This window comes from Rhipicephalus sanguineus, chromosome 6 (assembly GCF_013339695.2).
Source record: "Rhipicephalus sanguineus isolate Rsan-2018 chromosome 6, BIME_Rsan_1.4, whole genome shotgun sequence".
Classification (NCBI taxonomy): domain Eukaryota; kingdom Metazoa; phylum Arthropoda; class Arachnida; order Ixodida; family Ixodidae; genus Rhipicephalus; species Rhipicephalus sanguineus.
The window spans coordinates 78,177,718-78,196,503 of record NC_051181.1 but is presented as its reverse complement, the minus strand read 5'-3'; the positions used below and the strand labels follow the sequence as shown (position 1 = coordinate 78,196,503).

Sequence of the window (18,786 nt, the reverse complement as noted above, 5' to 3'; positions counted from 1 at the left end):
CGCTTTACTGTTTGAAGCAAGGTCGGGCTGCCTGAGAACGCGTAGTTATAAAGCGAGATTCAGTAACGAAGAAGAACTATGTACATGCTGCGGGGGAACTAAGGAAACGATGGAACATGTACTGATTGAATGTGGCGATATTCACCCAGGTATACGTGTGGGCACGAGTCTACATGAAGCCTTGGGTTTTAGGGACAACAATGGAAAGCTGAACACGCCCGCGATAGAAATAAGTAAGAGGACGGTTAGAGTATTGGTGGCAGAAAAGTAGAGATAAAGTACAAAAATAAATAATTGGGGGAAAAAAGGTTATTCTGCCTTAAGAGGCAGAGAGATGGACTGTGAATTTATATTTTTTGTTATAATAACATAGATTTAATCAATGTAGATAAGGCATTAGGACAACATGAAACAAGGATTTTTTTTTTTTATCCTTCGAGCCTGGTGGCAGACATGTCACCGCCCCGTTATAAAGGGGACGCTCATAGCATCCATCCATCCATTGCGGATAGGTCCGAGACCCATTTTCTCGCCGTCCTCCGTCTGCCGCAGAGCGACGTGGCCAATCATCGACGGAGGAGCGGTTGCCATGACTACGGCGCGCCGCGTCGGCTGCTTTCGGCTTTCCGCGTCGTGTGCGTCTGTCGCGGGACGCTTCGAGCTGCTTGCTTTCTGCTCCGCGTTTTTCACGCTAGAAGTGCGTATGTCGTCCGTGTCGTTGCCAGGCATGGTTTCAGCAGTCAGTAAAGCGTTTTAGTCTGTCCGGCATTAAAGAAAGCGTCGCGTAAAACCAAATAAAATGTCCCCAAGCTGGCGCCAGGTCAAGTGGCGCCAGCTATGGAGGACTAGAAACAACTAACAAACGCGTAATCCATGTCCTCCGAGCATTCGGAAGCGCCCATCTCGACTCGCTAAGCCTACAGCTACGATTATTTGACTACGGCTCTACAAAACGGGACCGAATCGGTACGAATACATTGATGTCGAAGCTTAAGGACATGAATCTAAAGCAAATGGAGCCATCAGTTCGGAGCTTACACGCTACAGAGCGCACGGCGGCCACTTGATAGATTCGAGGTGGACGACAACCGCTTTTAGCAGTGCGGCCATGTTTTTCAGAGGCTTGCCGGCGTAGCTTGCCGTGCAAGTAGGACAGCTGTCGCGCGTGCGGCAACGGCGGACGTTCTGCGGCACCGCGCCGTTGCGGCAGGCTTGCCTCTAGCGTGAGCGGGCCCTAACACGAATGCTCCGCAGCGTGGCCTGGACTGTTTTGACTGATGCCAGCCGCGAAGCGCTGGACGGGCTGTTACCGAGATAATACCTCGATACGCTTAGATAGTATGTCGGCATGCATCGGTAACATCTCGGCAACAGAACGCAAAGCTACGCGGCGCTGGCGTCAATGAAACCGTTTCTGGCCACGCTGCGAAGCGTTCCTGTTAAGCGTGATGGCGGCTGTACGTGGCGAAGGTATACGTCCACTTATTCTGCGCTACGTAGGTCCCCTTTGTTGTTCTTTCTTCGCCGTTCTTCAGTCCTTCAGTAAACTGTTATACTAAGCACATTTCAACATGAACGTGCACCAACTAGCCCCGTTTAGTGTTTTGCTATTTGCATAGTGCATTCGCCTATAGCCACATTCGTCTCACTGATTACCCGGCGAAAGCTGTCAGAACCAATCGTGCTCTTATACTGAACCACAAGCATAAGTTTAATATTCAATCAAACATCCGAGTTTTACCTTACCTTGATCGGCGGATTGTTCTGTACAAAAAAAAGAAACAAAAAAGATCATTCGTGCAAATATCGTAAAGAAGTTAACGTGCGCTGCGTCAAAAAACCACACTTAGAGTTCGCTGCGCGACGCTGTCTCCAACGGTGAGAAATCACAAGTTGCTTGAATGCATGTTCAAGGTTCAGAGACGGTATAATGTATATCCAGCCTGATCCATACCAACTAAGGTTTTACTAGTACAGTTTTAATGCGCTTCTTAGGACGAAACTAAAGACGAAACTTAAGACGAAACCTGTGTGCACATATGAAAATAACTTGCTAGGGTTATACATTCGTTACTCCACTGAATGCAGATGTAATGGAGGCTTCTTGACCGCGTAAGGTTATCATAAAGAAGTACAGCGGCTCTTTAAGAGCGAATGTGCTCGAGCAAGGGCGTTTTCCTTCGGCCCTGTGATTCTGAGCATTGTTAGCACAGTTAGTGAAGTGCCTTCAGAGAACACAGACATGTTACTAAGACGGGAACAAACAGTGCTAGACACGGGACAGCGTGAGAACGCAAGAGCCCTGCCTGTTGTTCTATCGCCGTCCCGTGTCTAGCGATGTCTGTTCTCGTCTTAACGGTGTACAAGTCAACCCAGTTAGGTGCCCTTCATAGAGATGTTAAAAGAAACACAAACATGCGTGAAGGTGAGGGCAGGAACAAGAATTGATTACTAAAAGACAAAACGAACTCCCACCTTGACAATGAGTCCTCTGGAGTCGAGCATCCAGATGCTGTTTCTGGCATCCGCCTCGGTGGCGCCCTCTTTGACCATGGCCATGACGAGCAGCTCGGCGATGCCCAGGGAAGCCTGTGGGTATGCCCCATTAAGACACGAGAGACGAAACGACGAATGCATAAAGACGCAACCTTGTTTCTCGTTTTCGATTAGACGAACGTTCCCCAAATTATACAGTGACAGTCTGGACACATTGGAATTCTGTACAGTGCGTACTTTCTTTCGCCGCCCTTGTGGACTAAAACGTTCAGCATCGTTCGTAGGTGACAGTCGCAAATCTGTTCCAACAATTTTTTATTTCCTGCATTTCATTGTAAATCTTCAGGGAGATGGGGGCTGGGGAGATTGGAAGGGGGGTGGGAGGTCAGTGGGAAGGTGGTGTTAGAGCTAAAGCTTCATCACAAGCCAAAGCTGCTGTAGCCACAGGTCACGACGTGTAGTTTCGGAGAGCTACGCGTCCGGCAACCGTCGCTTTCCTGGCTCCAATCAGGGCATGTTGTATGAAAATCGCTCGCAAATTTGAAACAAGAAAAGTAAAGACCACGGTATAACAACGAACCAACCATTACCGCGACGCCCCCGTATGCCGCAACGAGAAGGCACACACAATGCTCGTGGTGCACGAAAGTGACTCGCGCGTGAATTGAAAGCGCCAAGCAGCGGCCGTTCTCACCTCTCCGGCTCCCATGAAGAGGAACTTGTTGGAGGACAGCGGTGTCTTGGTGATGCGCATGCTGGCGAGGAGACCGGCCACAGCCACCGACGCGGTGCCTGCGACGCGCACAAAATATGCAGCGTTAAAAGCGACTGCTATCCTTGTCACCGTGTTTTTTTCGTGGGTGGTACACGACGTTTGAAGAGTGGTAGTGGCGGTTTGAGGTGAACAAAGACGCTTATTTATGCAATCCATATTAGAGGTGTGCACGGGCTCCGGGTAGCCCGAAAGACCGAGCCCGACCCGGCCCGCGGGCCGGGCTCGGGCGGGCCGACGTATATTCACCTCGGGCCCGGGCCGGGCTCGGGCTACTTGGAGTTTTATCGGGCCGGGCTCGGGCCCGGCGCAAAGCCCGACTCAAGCCCGAAATATAGAGAATGAGCGGGAATTGTTTTCCAGCACGCATACAGCGCCTTTTCCGCGACCGCCCATTACCGTTTTTCCTTTCCATTCGCCGCTTTAAATAAAAGGGGAGCAGGTAAAGCACTGCCTCTGTTGCACTCCTACGAACAGAGAATTAACACCACCTGAGCTAGTGACGGCGCCACCTGACTGTTCGCGTTAGATTTAAGGCAAAATCCCATATGAGTGAAAATGCACGCGATAGCGACGAGCGACCCGACGTAGATCGCCTTCGTGCAAGCTGACGCTTGCATGGGCATACACCATACACGTGACGGCTTTGGCGAGCGAACTCCATTGTAGCTGGCATGAGGCCGTCTACTTGTATAGCAAAAGTGCCGCGCTGTCGCAGGTATGCAATGCAAATAAAATATTTGTTGCATGTTGGTACGTAAAACGTTTACCGTTGTCTCGCAGTATTTTTTATATGCACGTGCATAAGTATTACGTTACTTGTTGGTGTACAGCTGATGTGCTTAGTACGTCGCTGATGTACATCCGGTTCGGGTGTTTTGTGACTTCCGGGTTATGAGCGATGGTTTCCATATGTAAAAAAACCGAGCGATCGCGCGATTTCGACCACGCGATACATCGCGCGAACGGCCCGTTTCGTCGCTTGTCGCTGTCGCGTGCATTTTGGCGCATATGGTGTTTGGCCTTTACTCGTAACTACTCTACGCGAACTCTGGCAGCACGCAAGAAGAGTGGATGTGACTCGCCGGCTGTCTCGCTTTCCGTTTTTCCTCTGCCAGCCAAGCCCGGTAAAAAGGACAATAAAAAAATTGCCTCCATTCTGTGAAAAAATCGCTCCATATAGAAATGCATTACCTCCTCGTTCAAATGTCGTTCAAAAAGCCGGGCCGGGCCCGGGATTGTGTTTTCGTACGTCGGGCCGGGCCGGGCGGGCTCGCAGCCCTTTGCCGTCGGGCTCGGGCGGGCCTTCGAAAAAGTCAGCGGGCCCGGGCCGGGCTCGGGCTCGGAAATACGGCCCGTGCACAGCTCTAATCCATGTCCCTTGGAAACATGGCTCGGCGTCGTTGGGTGAGGGGGAAGAGGGGGTCGAGAGGAGAGAGCGGAAAGGGGCGGCCACATTCTCGGGAAGTGAGATGCCACAACACCGGAGCGCCAGGCCGTGGTACCTGTCTCGCCACTAGAAAAACCGGTGGGTGCCCGGCGGCACTGGGAAACGAACCCAGTACCTACCGCATCGGACGCAGACGCTTAACCACTTGGTCACCGCTGCTGTAGTAAATAATAACGGCACTGAGGTATACGTGCACAGTTATTGCCACTGCAGTGTAGACAGCAGTGAGTGGAGAGAGGCGCGAATGCACAGGAGGGGAGGCAACGTGAGCGGTTGGCGCAAACCATAGAGTTTCCTACAATACTTACTAGAGGGAACTCTGGCGCTAGTGTCTATGGGAGCTGCAACGCATGGCGCTTCAGCCAGAATGGGAATGATGGGTAGTAAACGGATTTGTCTAAACTTCGTTCTTTCGGCTCCGTTTGGCTACGCGTCGCCTGCATCCGCTTTGTGCAAAACGAAGTTCAGCAAAAGCCACTTCACTACATTAACCCTTTTAGGCTCACCAATTCAAATCTGGTCACGAAGTTGACAACGGTCCATTCTTTTATCCGAAAAAAAAAAACACAACAATAAACAAAGCCGAAAGTGCGTTCGAGGCCCGCAAGCACGAAGACTATAGGCAAATCCGTGTAATACCCATCATTCCCGTGGTGGCTGAACGATCGCAGCGCCAGAGTCCCGTCTAGTTAATTTTAGGAAACTCTATGGCGCAAACAGTCGCATAACAACGGATAAGGAGTTGCCCCACGGCCCGAGGATGACTCGGAAAACATGCTCGAGCAACACAGGAACGCCGATTTTGACAATGCGCTTGATGGTTTCTGCCGGCTTTCGTACGGCGAATTTGTTGCGTTAATGCGTTTCGCCGTTTGGTTGACCTTGAGCGAACTCGCTTTCTTTGACTTTTCTCAGTATGCTATCGTGGTGCCTTGTGTAAGATCGTGGAAGATTTTGAAACATCTCTTGCTCCTTATTTATCATCGCGCAATGGACTGTCACGTGCCTACCGTCTCTTTTCGCACGAAGCACCGATGTTACTGCTTCAGTGTAATTTGTTTTTAGGGGCGAAGCTCCTTAAGGCGGCACCCGTTCGTCCCTCGTAGTCGTAGTCGTAGTGCGTAACCAGTCTTACGCTTTGACCTCCAAGGTGGTGCCGGTGGGAGATTTTTCCTGTGCGTTGTTGAACAATAAAAAATTCGCAGCGGTAGCTAAAAGCCGACTTCTTCTGTCTCTCATTCCCATTAGCAGCCATTCTTTACCTCCAAGGTAGTGCCTGATGAGATTTCTCCTGTGCGTGATTAAACAATAAAAATTTTGTTCAAAAAGCTGTTGATTGATGAAATAAACCAACGAAAGACGCCAGATGTTTTGTAAAAGCAAAACGGAAGAACGCCAGATGTTTCTAAAGCAAAACGAAAAGACGCCAGCTGCTTAACGAAAGACGCCAGATGTTTTCTAAAGCAATGGTTTTCTAAAAAATGAAAATTCACAGCGTACATGTAAAATTAAAGTGAGCTGCAAGTCGTCATAACTCATCGAACCTTTAGTATAAACGCGCCCGATCTCACGTCGGTGATGATGTACTGGGCAGAATTCACGGAAGATTCACGGTTTACCGATGAACCTCCGCAGCTTCGCCCACTCATCATCATTCACTCCGTGGATATGCTGTGATTTTTAGAGCAAATGGATGCCTAGGCTTCTTAGTGAACTCGCTTCATCGATGTAATCATACATTTCACCTGACGTTGTAGTCCCTCATATATATTGAGCCGTATCTTATGATTAGTCGGGCAGCTAGTGAAACAACAGTTACAAGCTAGTGAAATTTCATCCATATGAACGAAAGAATGAGTCTCAATCAATGTTGTGCAAAACACGTTTTCTCGCAAAAAAAACCCCGCATTTCCCCGAAGGGGAGTATGAGGAAGTGCGAAGCACGGGGTGATGCTATGAGGGGGCGCGCGCGACTAAACTGCAGAGCCGAGCGAAGGAGACGGCAGCGAGAGAGCACGCGCCAGCCGACCCACGGAGGTCTGGCCGTTTTTAAGTGCAAAGCACTTTTACTGATGATGATGATCTGTCTTCCGAACTCGTTCCAAAGAACCCGCAACGCGTTCAACTTGTTGGCGGCGTTGCGCACGCCCGAGATGGGGCTCAGGTTGTTGTCGAACCACAGTCGATCGCACACCGCGCAGCTATATCCGAAGCTGCGGTCCAGGAAGTCTCGCTTCAAGCGCGCGTCCGGCCGATCGAATTCGAGGGCCCGCGCTCGCTCACGCATCGCGCGTCCCCGCGCCAGATCGGCTTCGGGGTGCTCGGCTCGCTTCGCACGCTTTCGTTCGGCGTCTCGCCGCCGGCCTTCATCACCACAGGCAATGCGCGGGGCGCGCGCAGCCACGGAGCGGAGGGCGGAGCGCGCGCAGTCACGTGGGGCGTGACGTCGCTGCGCCGTTGCTACAGACGCTCCTCTCCGCTCCTCGCGCCGTTGCTAGGGGAGAGGAGGAGGAGCGCGGATGACGGCGGATTCAGGGTCGCTTATAAAGTGCATTCGCACTTAAAAACGCGCAGAGCTTCTTTCGCACGCCCAGAATATTCAATATCCCGTCCGCGTTCTCACCCTGAATGTCGTCGTTGAAGGTGCAGTAGCTGTTCTTGTACTTGGCGAGCAGCTTGAAGGCGTTTCGGTTGCCGAAGTCTTCGAACTGGATCAGGCAGTTCTTTCCGAATCTGCAATAGGCAGAACAAATCATGAGCCAAAGTAAAACGAAAAGCGCCATTTATAGAAACCAACCGGGATTGCAAGAAACAATTAGACGAGTGGGTTGTAAGAGAGTCACAGCGTGCTGTAAATGCGTGCCCAATCAAAGGCGTGCGCACAGGCTCGGCAGGGGGGGGGGGGAGGCCTTTGACCTAAGAGGGGTGAGGGCGCAAAGTCGGCCCCACACGTTGACATAATAGGGAGGGGCGGGGGCGCTGCAACTCGGGGGGAGGCGCAATGTGAGTCAGACAATGACATAATTGGAAGGGAGGGGGAGCGCTGCGACGAACCTTCGCCCCCCAACCCCCCTGAAGGGGAACCCTGCGCACGCCTGTGTGCCCAGCATTATAAAGCGCCAGACACGCAGGCCTCCCTGCTCGTCCTAATCATGTTTTCAAGCGCGATCGTCAATCGGTGCAATGCGCTGTATCTCCGCATCGCCTGGCGTGAACGCTCATAGCTTTGCACGCTCGTCGGCGCCCTTTACGGCATCTGTCCACCCTACCAATACTAAAGATATGGGCCAACGGGCCACGGATCAATTTGCTAATTGCAAATGAAATAATTTTTTTTGACGTACAGCTCCATACCACAGGCTTCTGCGGAACATCACCTACAAGTTCTGATTTCAGACGCACAATATCCGCATTTATCTTACTGTCGTTCGTTAGTTACATTTTAACACACCGTTGTGTCCTTTGTTCTTTTCTTTACAATGGATTACATTCCTTGCACGGTGGTAAGCACAATAAGGAGCGGCTTCTCTTCCGTAGTGTGCACAGGAAGCGGACGGTATAACGTCCATTTTCACAACGCGTTCCGCTCCTTTTAGCAGGGCAGAATGGCGGCGGCTGAGTGCGCACGCCATTACTGTGCGTTACGAGGCAGAGCGTCTCCAGGAGCAAAATGCAAAAACATAAAAGAAAACGATACGAGAAACAGCGCGAAACACGGGACAGTGAACAAGACGACCAAATGCACCTTAGAAAAGAAAAAAAAAACGCTACGTCGCATTTAATTTCGAAAAAGAAAACGACAGGTAAAAACAGGAAACAAACTTACGAATGTTATACAGTGTTATGCTGTAGTCTCTGAGCCACGCTATCACCCCGCAGATAAGGGCTCCTTTGCAACAACCATTAATTCTTCTGCCTTACGAAAGTAAACCAGGGGTAATTTTTCTAAACTGTCATGTCGCGTCTTTCTGTGCCCTTCTCAGAAAATAGTTGACTTTCATAGATAAGAAAAATATGCATCACCAACCAGTTCCGGAACCTGTTTTACGTTAGCTACCGCTGTGGTAATGTTAAACAAGCATTCCATAACACGCCACTTCTGCGAACTTGAAGTGGCGTGTTTTTTTTTTGCTTTATTTTTGCCCGTACATGTATCTTTAGCTATAGTTTCTTTCTTCTCACTACAAAACTATGAAATTCTACACCTGCATGGTTGCATTCGTGTACTCCCGTTAAATGACTTTGACAGCACTCTTGTTGAAAACCACTTTGTACAAGTAAACTTCGATATCCCTACTGTTGTAAAGAGTTCTGTTGTTTATTTATTTTTATTTTCTTTATGTTTAGCATTGTACAATCCGACTTCTGCAATTGCCCACTTACAGGGCTGCAGTATGTACAAATAAAATGAAGTAACACCAGACCTAAAGGTTTCCTCTTTATGGAGCAATTTTATGATAATCTAATTTCTTCTTTGAGTAAGGATAGCGCTATACAACAGAGTATTTTTTTTTTTCATCCCGCTTTAATGTAAGAACTAGCGGCGGCCACATAACCGATGAAGGCGAAAATGGTTGAGGCCCGTGTACGTAGATTTAGGTGCACGTAAAGAACCCCAGGTGGTCGAAATTTCCAGAGCCCTCCACTGCAGCGTCCCTCATAATAATATCGTGGTTTTGGGACGTTAAACGCCAACAATTATAATGTAAAAAATAACCCGCATTTTTTAATTATTCAACAAAATTTCTTTGAGCCCACTGACCACCATTATTTTAAATATCCACGGTTGGTGTAGCCTTTTTATCGTTTAACTACAATTATCATTGATCATCCCGGAGTCTTGCCCCGGACGGACACGAACTCGTAGGTGGGTGAAGTGTAATAAAAGAGAGCACGTGGGTAGTTCGTTTAAGAACAGCGGGGCTTAGAAACGACGTTTCGTATGACATGCACACTGCGCATGCACACTGCGCACGCACACTACGTACGCACCTCTTGACGGCCGCCTGCATGAACTCGTCCACGAAGTCGTCATACTGGGCGCCGCGGATTCTCTTCTGACGCAGACCGATGTAGTACGGGTCGGCTAGCAGAATCTGCGATACAAACACCACCGGCGTCACCCGCAAACGAATGACGGCAACATTTTAGCAAAAAAATGCGCTACGGAGAACAAAGACACAAGGCGAGACCAAACACTGCATGCGTGTCTGAATGTGTCTCTACGAGCAGTGTCACTTCTATCCCTACATCCTCAATATTCCCGGCGCAACTATCTTTTTTTTAGATGCGAAAGCATCTTATGCTCGGGGGCAGTGTCCGTTTTGCGGCATCCGCACCCATACTGCGCATGCGCCAACTCTCCCCTCTCCTCGCATGAGCGCGAGGAGGTAGGAGGAGGTGGGGTGGAGGAGGTGGCGTGAGCGCTGCCTCCGCTACGTTTCTCCTCTTCGGTTTCTCTCCGCCACAGTTGTGCGCTCGTACATAATGCGGCGCGCGCTCGCTCCCGTTTGGACGTAAACGGCAACGCCGGCAAGCGAATCTCGAAGCTGCGAGGCTGCGAAAGCGCGCGTTCGCTGTGCTTCCGTCATTCTATCTCTGTGCAACGGTGTGCGAAACGCCAAGCACAACGTCGGCGCTAGTTGCAGCGGCAGCACCACCGCCGCGGAGGAGAGGAAGGCTCGGGAAGCCGAACGTAAACGTCAGCGTCGGCAAGCGGTAATTCAAAAGCCTCGACAACCACCGTCCCATAAGTCACATAAGAGAAACGGAAACTCGATGCGCACCCCCCGCGATGCTTTCGCATCCCACCATGGTTGCCCGTAGGGGGAGATGATGTGTAATTTTTTTTTGAAAAATGAATCAGTACTAACTCGCCCAGCTGTCAGTAGTTTTGCAGCGAATGCCTGCAAGTGCTAAGGGCCTAAATCGTCCCTACTTGGACCCGAAGCACACTACAGCATGTTTAGGAGTGCACGTTCACAGCGAATATATTAAGGGGATCATACAACGTGCCACTGTGGCGGCTCGAGGCGGGGCTTTCCGTACAAAGCCGTCTCCATCTGCCCTCCATATAGTGAAGACCTGCTCAGCGCAATCCACGATACGCTCATTCTCGGATGTCATACGCCTCCAAGATACGCCTCCTTTTCACGTGCCACAGGGTGGTGCTAGTCTATACGCACATGCGGCAAACTCAGACTCGTAGAGCCTTGCTCTTTCTGCCATCGATTCATTGCGGCTGCCAAGCATGAATCACTGAGATGCAGGTGTGACACATTCATTCACGACGCGCAATAGTAACTTCGCTGTTCAGAACTGGCTTGAATCATGGACAGCCCGAAATTTGCCCTTACGAAACATTCTGCAGCGTAAGGTCTTTTCTTCTCAAAACGGGACCCGGGATCGCTTTATTATACATGTAATAATGTTGCGTTCATATACAATCACTTATTTACTTGCTCTTTACTTACCTCCTTGAGTCCTTGCTATATTCAACTTTTGTTCCCGCTTCCCGTAAAACGTAGGTACGCCTCTCTCGGTGGCCGTTGTCAGCCTGCTCCCTCCGTACATCGTCTTTGTCCTTTCGATATGAATGTTTTTGCGTTGGATATGTTCTCATGCCCAACAATAATCACTGTTGCGCGCATAATTAATATACACAGGAGGAGTAGGTTCGACGGTTAACGACTGAAAAGTGCATCTCCAGCTTAATCAACGTATACCTCGTTGTTTGTGCCGAGGTCGAGCATGACGGGCAGCGTCCGTTCGGGATGTATGCCGGCCAGAGCCGTGTACAGGGCGAGCTTTCCGACGGGGATGCCCATGCCGTTGGCGCCCAGGTCGCCTAGGCCCAGGATGCGCTCGCCGTCCGTCACCACGATGGCCTACGAGGCAGCATGTATTCATAAACCGTCTTGCCACACAAGAACCATCTTGCTCTGTGTACAGTATATATCCAACAACAATCACCACTAGAAGGAAATTAGCGCTATAGCGTTTTTCATAATAAATGTATTTAAGGGGTGGTTAGCACTCCTGTGTGGTGCCGGCTACTCCTCTCCTATGACGTAAACGTCCGTCTCCTAATGCTCTCAACAAACACAATGAAGAGAGTGGCCATCCATCGCTTTCTTGTGTCATGATCCATGGTCAAAGTAAGCTATGGCCAGTATAGGTGCCTTCTGTTTGTCTCGCGTCCCATATATAGAGTCGTCACAGAGATTCCTGCAAATGCTTTGCATTTTTCGACCTGTTATCTATGTTACGCTCAAGGTTAGGTGAAAGATTCGGTTACGTTAAATAGATGCCTCCCACGTTATACAATCGTCGGTGAGACGTCTATACACACTGCGCATTTTTTTTTTTCGACCACGACGCCAAAGTGAAGTTAAGTTGCAAATTGGGCTTACTGGTAAAGCGTTTTGAAGGATGCGGGGCGTTCACGGAAAACGCGAAGGTTTAGAGTACAGAGTGCTAGGATAGATTAGGTTTAAGGTTAGAGAAGCTTCCCACAGCACGGTGTCGTTCGTTAGACGCCGGCAAATGTTTCGCATCCATTGACCCCTGTGGTTAGGTTCGGTTTAAGGTCAGGAACTTAGGTTACAGGGATGCGTTCCGCATTATAGCGTCGTCGCCAAGTGACACTCACGTCGACCTGTTTCTCGGGCCAGTTTCCGAGCACATCGTAAAGTTTGCCGGCGTCCTGCGCCGTCAGGAAAAGCCCCTTGGGACGACGGTAGATGAGACTGTACTTGAGGCAGGCCTCGCCCACCACGGGCGTGTACACCAGAGGCATCAGCTCCTCGGTGTATTCCTTCAGAACGCGGAAGAAAAGCTTCTCGTTGTAGTCCTGCAAAAGCATATACAGTTAAAAAATTACACCATTTCGCGCTAAAAGGGACCATGAGGCGATGCGAAGCCGGAGCACTTGCACGATCGCGTTTCGTTGGCGTTCTTTCCGCATGCTACCGACCTCGCGTCGTGGAACGCGAAGAGGAACGCTACGCGCGTCTTGTCTTCCCTCTAGCCTGGCCGCTAATTCTCACAAGGCGAGCGGGGAACGCAGTCGGCAGGCGTGCGAGAGGGGGGTAGCGTAGGAGAGGAGAGAGAAGGGGGGGGGGGACGCGCATGCGCCGGTGCTTATCGCGGCGTTGCGCAGGAGAGAATTTCGGCATGTCTAGCCCGCGTTTCAGAGGAAGAGTGGAAAGGGGAAGTGGAGAGGAGGTGGGGAGAGGAGGGGAGAGGGTGAGCGGAGAGGGTATGCGCATGCGCAGTAAGGGTGGTCACGCCGCACACCACCACCACCACCGGATTCAACTCCGCCATAAGATACTTCGCATCTAATAGGCACCAGTGATCAGCCAGGCGTATCACCCTGTATAACCTGATGGGAAGCTTATAGCCACAATCATCATTCGCCGCAGTTAACTATACTGACGGAAGTTTGAAGTGACGAGAAATCGTTGAACAGGGAATATCGCTGGAGCCAACGTTTACACAAGAAGAAGACTTGTGTTGCGCAACTGCACGACACAGACTTGCGCAGACTGCAACGCGACACAGTGCAGACTTGTGATGCGCCCTGACGAAGACATGTCCACTCGTAAAAACGTTGGCTCCAGCGGCGTTTCCTGTTCAACGACGTCGCATTATTACTGACACGCACGTTATGAGCGTCAAAACCCCATTTTACTAGATTAAGTACTACAATTATGCCGGATTATGAAACCAAGAAATTTGCAGGCATAGCGCGAAATCAACTCGCGTAGGACAGGGTAAATTGCAGATAGAGAAGGCCTTCGTCTTGCAGAGGACATTAAGATAGGTTGATGATGATGACGACCACCGTTAAAAGCCTAGAGGAGCTGTGTGTGGAAAAGGAACCTTCTCATCCTGCAATAGTATCGAAAGTTGGGCTAGTTCATCGAAGACTGAGTAAAACGACGAAGACGGAGTAAAACAGAAGAGGGAGTAAAACAGAAGACGGAGTAAAACGGAAGAAGGAGTAAAACAGAAGACGGAGTAAAACGACGAAGACGGAGTAAAACATAAGGGACACGGACGAGCGCTGCCCGTGTCCCTTCTGTTTTACTCCGTCTTCGTCGTTATCGCGCTATACCTAAACACGCTAACCTTTTCATCACGTTAAATGCCGCAAAATGGCTTTTTATTCTTATTGTTGAGCGAAATTAAGAAGTAACGTTAAGTGTCGGGTTGTCATTACGGTGCTGCACCATACATTATCATGTCATCCCGTAACTATACTTCGCGCTCGCTTTTCGTCATCTGTGACGACACAGCGGTCCGGACGAAATCAACGTAAGTTTTCTCACAAGCTGGCGCATAAAGCGCGGCGGAACTAGTTCCACACAGTTCCATATGCAACGAATCATATGTGGGGCGACTATTTTTTGCAATAGCGCTCGGTTTAAAATTCGAGAAGGACTAAAAGACATACCGCAATGTATCGTATGGTGTACTTATGAGGCGTACAATTACGTATAAAATATGCACGATCGGAAAATGTATGGCTACAGAAAGGTCACACCACGACTTACGAGAAAGATGTCGCACTCGCAGACATGTGTTGCAGGAATATGTTGCAGAGAGGAAAAAAGCAAGAAGACATTGCCTTCAAGAGGGGTTCTATAGCGGAGGGTCTATAGCAGTATCTCCTGCATGTTCTTTTTCTTTCAATTCTTTATTCGAATCTTGATAATGACGGGGCGTTATATTGACTAACACGCGATAAGAAAACTGCATTTTGAGTGTCCCACCTATTCAAGTCTGAAAGAGTACACGCGGCGCCGTGTTTTCACGCCAACGTCTACGTCACACATGTCAAGAGACGCACGCGTACAAAACTACAAAAGTGGCGACGGTCGTGCCAAGCCGTGCATGTACACGCGCGTTTAGTGTATAGACTCACGTGCAGCTCCCGCAGGTAGAGGTACTTTGCGAGCCCCGACTCGTACAGCTTGATGTTGTCCATGACCGCCTGCAGCTCGGTCTCCACAGAACGCACGGCCGGCGGGATCAGGCCGCGCAGGGACATGTTGTCACGGTCACGGGCGCTGAACGCCAGGTTCTGGGGAGGCAGAGCGAAAAAAGAAAAAAAAAGTAAATGAGCGCTTTATCAATGTACTTGATTGGGCTGGTTAATTCTGCATGGTTGACGACGAATAAAAACAGCGCTAAACAGGGGGCGCGGTACGTGGCAGCGCCCCGTTGCATCCTATCTTCAGAGGTCTCTGGCAGCCCTACCCATCGATGACCCTCGTCGAATCAAGAGCCCTGTCATCGTCAGCGATTACCTCCGGACTGAGTGCCCAAAACGAGTAAGCGCCTTCTCTGTTGATGTCAAGGACTTTTTATTCCTTGCTTCATGACCTCGTGTGCGATGAAGTTAGCCAGTGCATTGAACCTTATGGGTGCACAAAATTTCAGAATGCGTGTGGAATACATGTTGACAGGTTTTTGGATCTACTGCAATTTTACCTACAACCGACCTTTGTACTTCACAAGGACTCCTTTTACACCCAGCGTGAAGGAGTGCGCATCGGCTCATGCTTAGCTCCGGTACTTAGCGACCTTTTACTCGCACATTATGACAGAAGTCTCATGGCTAAGCTTCTCCAGACAAGCACTGTTAAGGTGTTCCGCTATGTAGACGACTTTTTAGTTGTTTACCAATTTGATGAAAATAACCCTCGACGAACCACTGGTGATATTTTTGACGTATTTCGGCGTAAAGTGGAGCGACTAGAATTAACTTCTGAGTGTACGTCTGACGACAGGCTACGATTCCTGCATCTTGAAATGCATTTTTTGTCTGACCATGTCTGTTGGCGATACGAGGCACGGTCAAAGAAAAGCCTTCTTCCTTTCACGTACGCGCATTCCAAATTGGTCAAGCGAAGCATCGCTCATTCCTGCCTAAAGGCAGCCTTAACTCGCTCTTGTCACCACCAGGTCGACAGCAGTTTTACGCACCAAGTGCACCGTCTTCAACAAGCAGGTTTCCCTATGCCCATGCTAACCTCGATCGCCGAGACTCTCCTTAAGTCGCTAAGGGTGCCCAATAACAGACAAAGCCATAGCCAGCGTATCACGCCTCACTCCAGCACGGCTGTTATTCCATACGTACATGAGGTGTCGCACAGGCTAAAGAAAGTTGCAGGCAAAATTGGTGTAAGAGTTGTTTTCTGCGCACGCGGCAAGCTGGCTGGGCTGTGCCGCGGGGTTAACAGTGACGGACCTAAGAAACAAGCATGCACTAAGAAACACGCTACGCGCTGTGTGGAATGTGTTTCAGCTGTTGTGTGTGAAATACCCTTCACTTGTGGGCGCTGTTACATCGGCCAAACAGGCCGATGCGTAAATGATCGGCTGAGGGAGCACTCTTATGCTCTGAAAGGCTCTGTCCCAAGCCACCTGGCTGACCACTGTAAAAATTGTGGTTGTCGGCCGATTCTCGATAAGTGTGTGGTCATGGGGCGCTATAGCAAGCAGCGCGAACGCGAGATTAGCGAAGCCTTTCACATTCAACAGCATGATGTTTCTTGTGTTAGTGTACCCTCAATTTCGCTTCATGGCTGTGAAATTAGATATCTGGGGTCCACTGATTTGACAGGTTCTTGATAATGTTTGCAGTTTGCCTTTATCACATGGCTGTGCACTATTCGCTTCTGTGCCGTGTTTCTGCGCAGACACCTGTGTCCTATGTATTGCACTTGTTTTTGCAATAAACATTGGTTGTTAGTTCAGCGCCGTGTATGTGTCCTCTTCTCGTCCCGCGTTTAGCGCTGTTTTTATTCGTCGTCTACCGAGCGCTTTATACAGCTCTAACCAAATCACGTGACATGTCGAGAATAAATTTTATCGGAAGAAGAAGCCACGGCAATAGTTTGTTGATTTATTATACCCTGTGGGCGCAGCACCCAGACAGGACAGACGCATGAGTGGATGAGGCGGTGCACGTCTGAGGCTATATCTAGGGGGGCTAGTCACTTTTCGCAGCTCTCGAACAGCCTATGTAGTGTATGTGTATACAGGCAATCTGGTCAGCGACAAGCAATCTAGCTTGGGCATCGGGGCTGATAAACAGTCCCCCATAGCTGCGACCTCCGCCAGTACTGACGGAAACAGTGCCTCTCTAATATGGGGGCATGTTTGTTACTCGTCAAGGTAGCATGGGGCGCGCGAGGCTGGTGTGCAAAATGCCGCCATCGATAGCTGTATCTGCATATATCTTTAGTAAGTCTTCGATGGCTGTGAGTGCGAGCTCCGATGCCTTTTGATGGTTGGATCGTCGCAGGCGAGTGAGCGGTCCGCTGTCCCTGGCCTGTGCCTTCAGACGTCGCCGAACTTCTGGCAAGAGTTCGACAGGCTGTGGCAGCGCTGAACTGTATAAGTGGACTAGAACCGCCGTCGCACGGACAGCTTCACTCAGGTGGCGAGCCGTACGACGCCAGAGTACGATTTCATCGATGGTGTTTAACTGCGTTTCCGCCTGGAGGGGTTGCGATAGGGGAAAGCCGAGGAAAGCATGCAAGTGCCCGCATGGCCGCACGGTGGTTCGCGGTTTCAAGCAAGTCTAAATCTCTCAACGTGAGGCATTGAAACTGAGCTCGATAGATCGGCCGCTAATGTTATTGGCTATGGTGAATTTAGGGTTACATTTTATTACGAGTAAGGTATAGGAACACTGAGATTAATCTCGTTGCGTAGAGCTCCCGGCCGCTTATGCATCACTTCCCAACAGGGGCGTAGCCACGTTAGGGCACACCGGGCCCGTGCCCCCCCCCCCCCCCGAAATTTTTTTTTTTGCCATAGCATACAGAGCAGAAAATGACACTCGACCACATCTGCCTGCTCGTCCCCACTACAGATCAAGGAGGTGCCCCCCCCCCCCCCCGAAAAAAATTTCTGCCTACGCCCCTGCTTCCCAAGTATTTCATTAACCTTTAGAAAAGTGCGGCTAAGAATATGAAAGCGACAGAATTCGAGAATTCATTGAGAAATCTGTGCGCATTAATTAAGGGAAATACAAATTATCATGCGGAGGCGTCTGTAGCGGCAACAACCGCCGTAAGGCTTGCGTGCATTTACCAAAGGACCAACGTCGCGCGCTTTGTAACCAACATTCGAAGGCAATGCCGGAAAGCCCCCTCTTCCTAGATGTAGGAGCTGTGCCTCGTACGAAATAACAAGAGAGCGACTCGGAAACCACCATGCTCCTTCGCGTGTGTCCCGTTCGCCTATTCACGTGTATATGACACTCGGAAGCCGCAAGCACGCGCGCAGTCATCTCGGCCACGCGAGCATTAACACCAGGCACAACAAGGAGGCAGTCCGAAAAGAACGCTGGCTTCGGATCGTGCGCACGTGCGGGTTAAGAAAAAAAAAGCAGAGAAAAGAAGAAGCATTCCCTCACGACGTCTGGGGAGACAGAGGCTGTTTTCCTTTTTGTCCGGGTGCACTGTGCGTAACGTGTACAGAAGAAAGAAACTAGGGCTGACGCGGGTCACCCGCCTTCTTCGTCCAAGTTGCACGACATCGCCCACATCGCATTTTGCGATAGTGGGTTACACTTTGTGTGCGCCTCCGCACCTTGTCGCAATAGAAGCGTGCCTCCTTTCTTCTTCCTTCTTTTCAGTTCCTCGATTGCTGCATTTATTCATCATTACTTCTACAACTCTCGAACGCCTGCTTCTTTTTTATCACCACCTTTCGGCTGTTACGTAATGTGCGAAGATTGTTGGCGTTCAACCCTGGACTACCGATGACCTTCTTGATGGCGTGACCTTGTAAATATAACAAAACAATCTGGCGTGTGCGGCAGTTCACATCGTCGTGGCAATATGCTCGAGACAATTACTGCGTTCGTAATACGCAATTGCTTGTTCTCCATGAATTATAAGTCAATGCTGGCAAAGCCGCCATGTTGGCACGGAGCGTTACAGACATGTATATATGTCATAGCTTGTCCTTTCACAATACCGCTGATGTGTACACAGAGAGAATGCTGATAGTGCACACATTCATCAAAAAAAAAATATATATA

The 18,786-nt window shown here is 50.0% G+C and overlaps 2 protein-coding genes across 4 annotated transcripts in view; one reads left to right on the top strand and one right to left on the bottom strand.

The window, feature by feature from the left end:
* Positions 1 to 18,786, bottom strand: part of LOC119395919 (NADP-dependent malic enzyme) — a 187,867-nt gene that overhangs the window by 22,541 nt on the left and 146,540 nt on the right. For 2 of the 3 annotated variants that reach the window (XM_037662939.2, XM_037662942.2), the window contains exons 3-10: positions 14,650 to 14,808; positions 12,370 to 12,570; positions 11,444 to 11,605; positions 9,711 to 9,814; positions 7,342 to 7,451; positions 3,191 to 3,288; positions 2,476 to 2,589; positions 1,747 to 1,764 (exon numbers count right to left, since the gene is read on the bottom strand). In XM_037662939.2, the coding sequence (XP_037518867.1) occupies positions 1,747 to 1,764; positions 2,476 to 2,589; positions 3,191 to 3,288; positions 7,342 to 7,451; positions 9,711 to 9,814; positions 11,444 to 11,605; positions 12,370 to 12,570; positions 14,650 to 14,808 (966 nt within the window). The remainder of the gene's footprint in view (positions 1 to 1,746; positions 1,765 to 2,475; positions 2,590 to 3,190; positions 3,289 to 7,341; positions 7,452 to 9,710; positions 9,815 to 11,443; positions 11,606 to 12,369; positions 12,571 to 14,649; positions 14,809 to 18,786) is intronic. The other variant, XM_037662941.2, reaches the window with a different exon arrangement.
* LOC119395922 (uncharacterized) overlaps positions 1 to 18,786 on the top strand; it is a 145,833-nt gene that overhangs the window by 16,265 nt on the left and 110,782 nt on the right. The gene's annotated exons all lie outside the window — the stretch shown is intronic.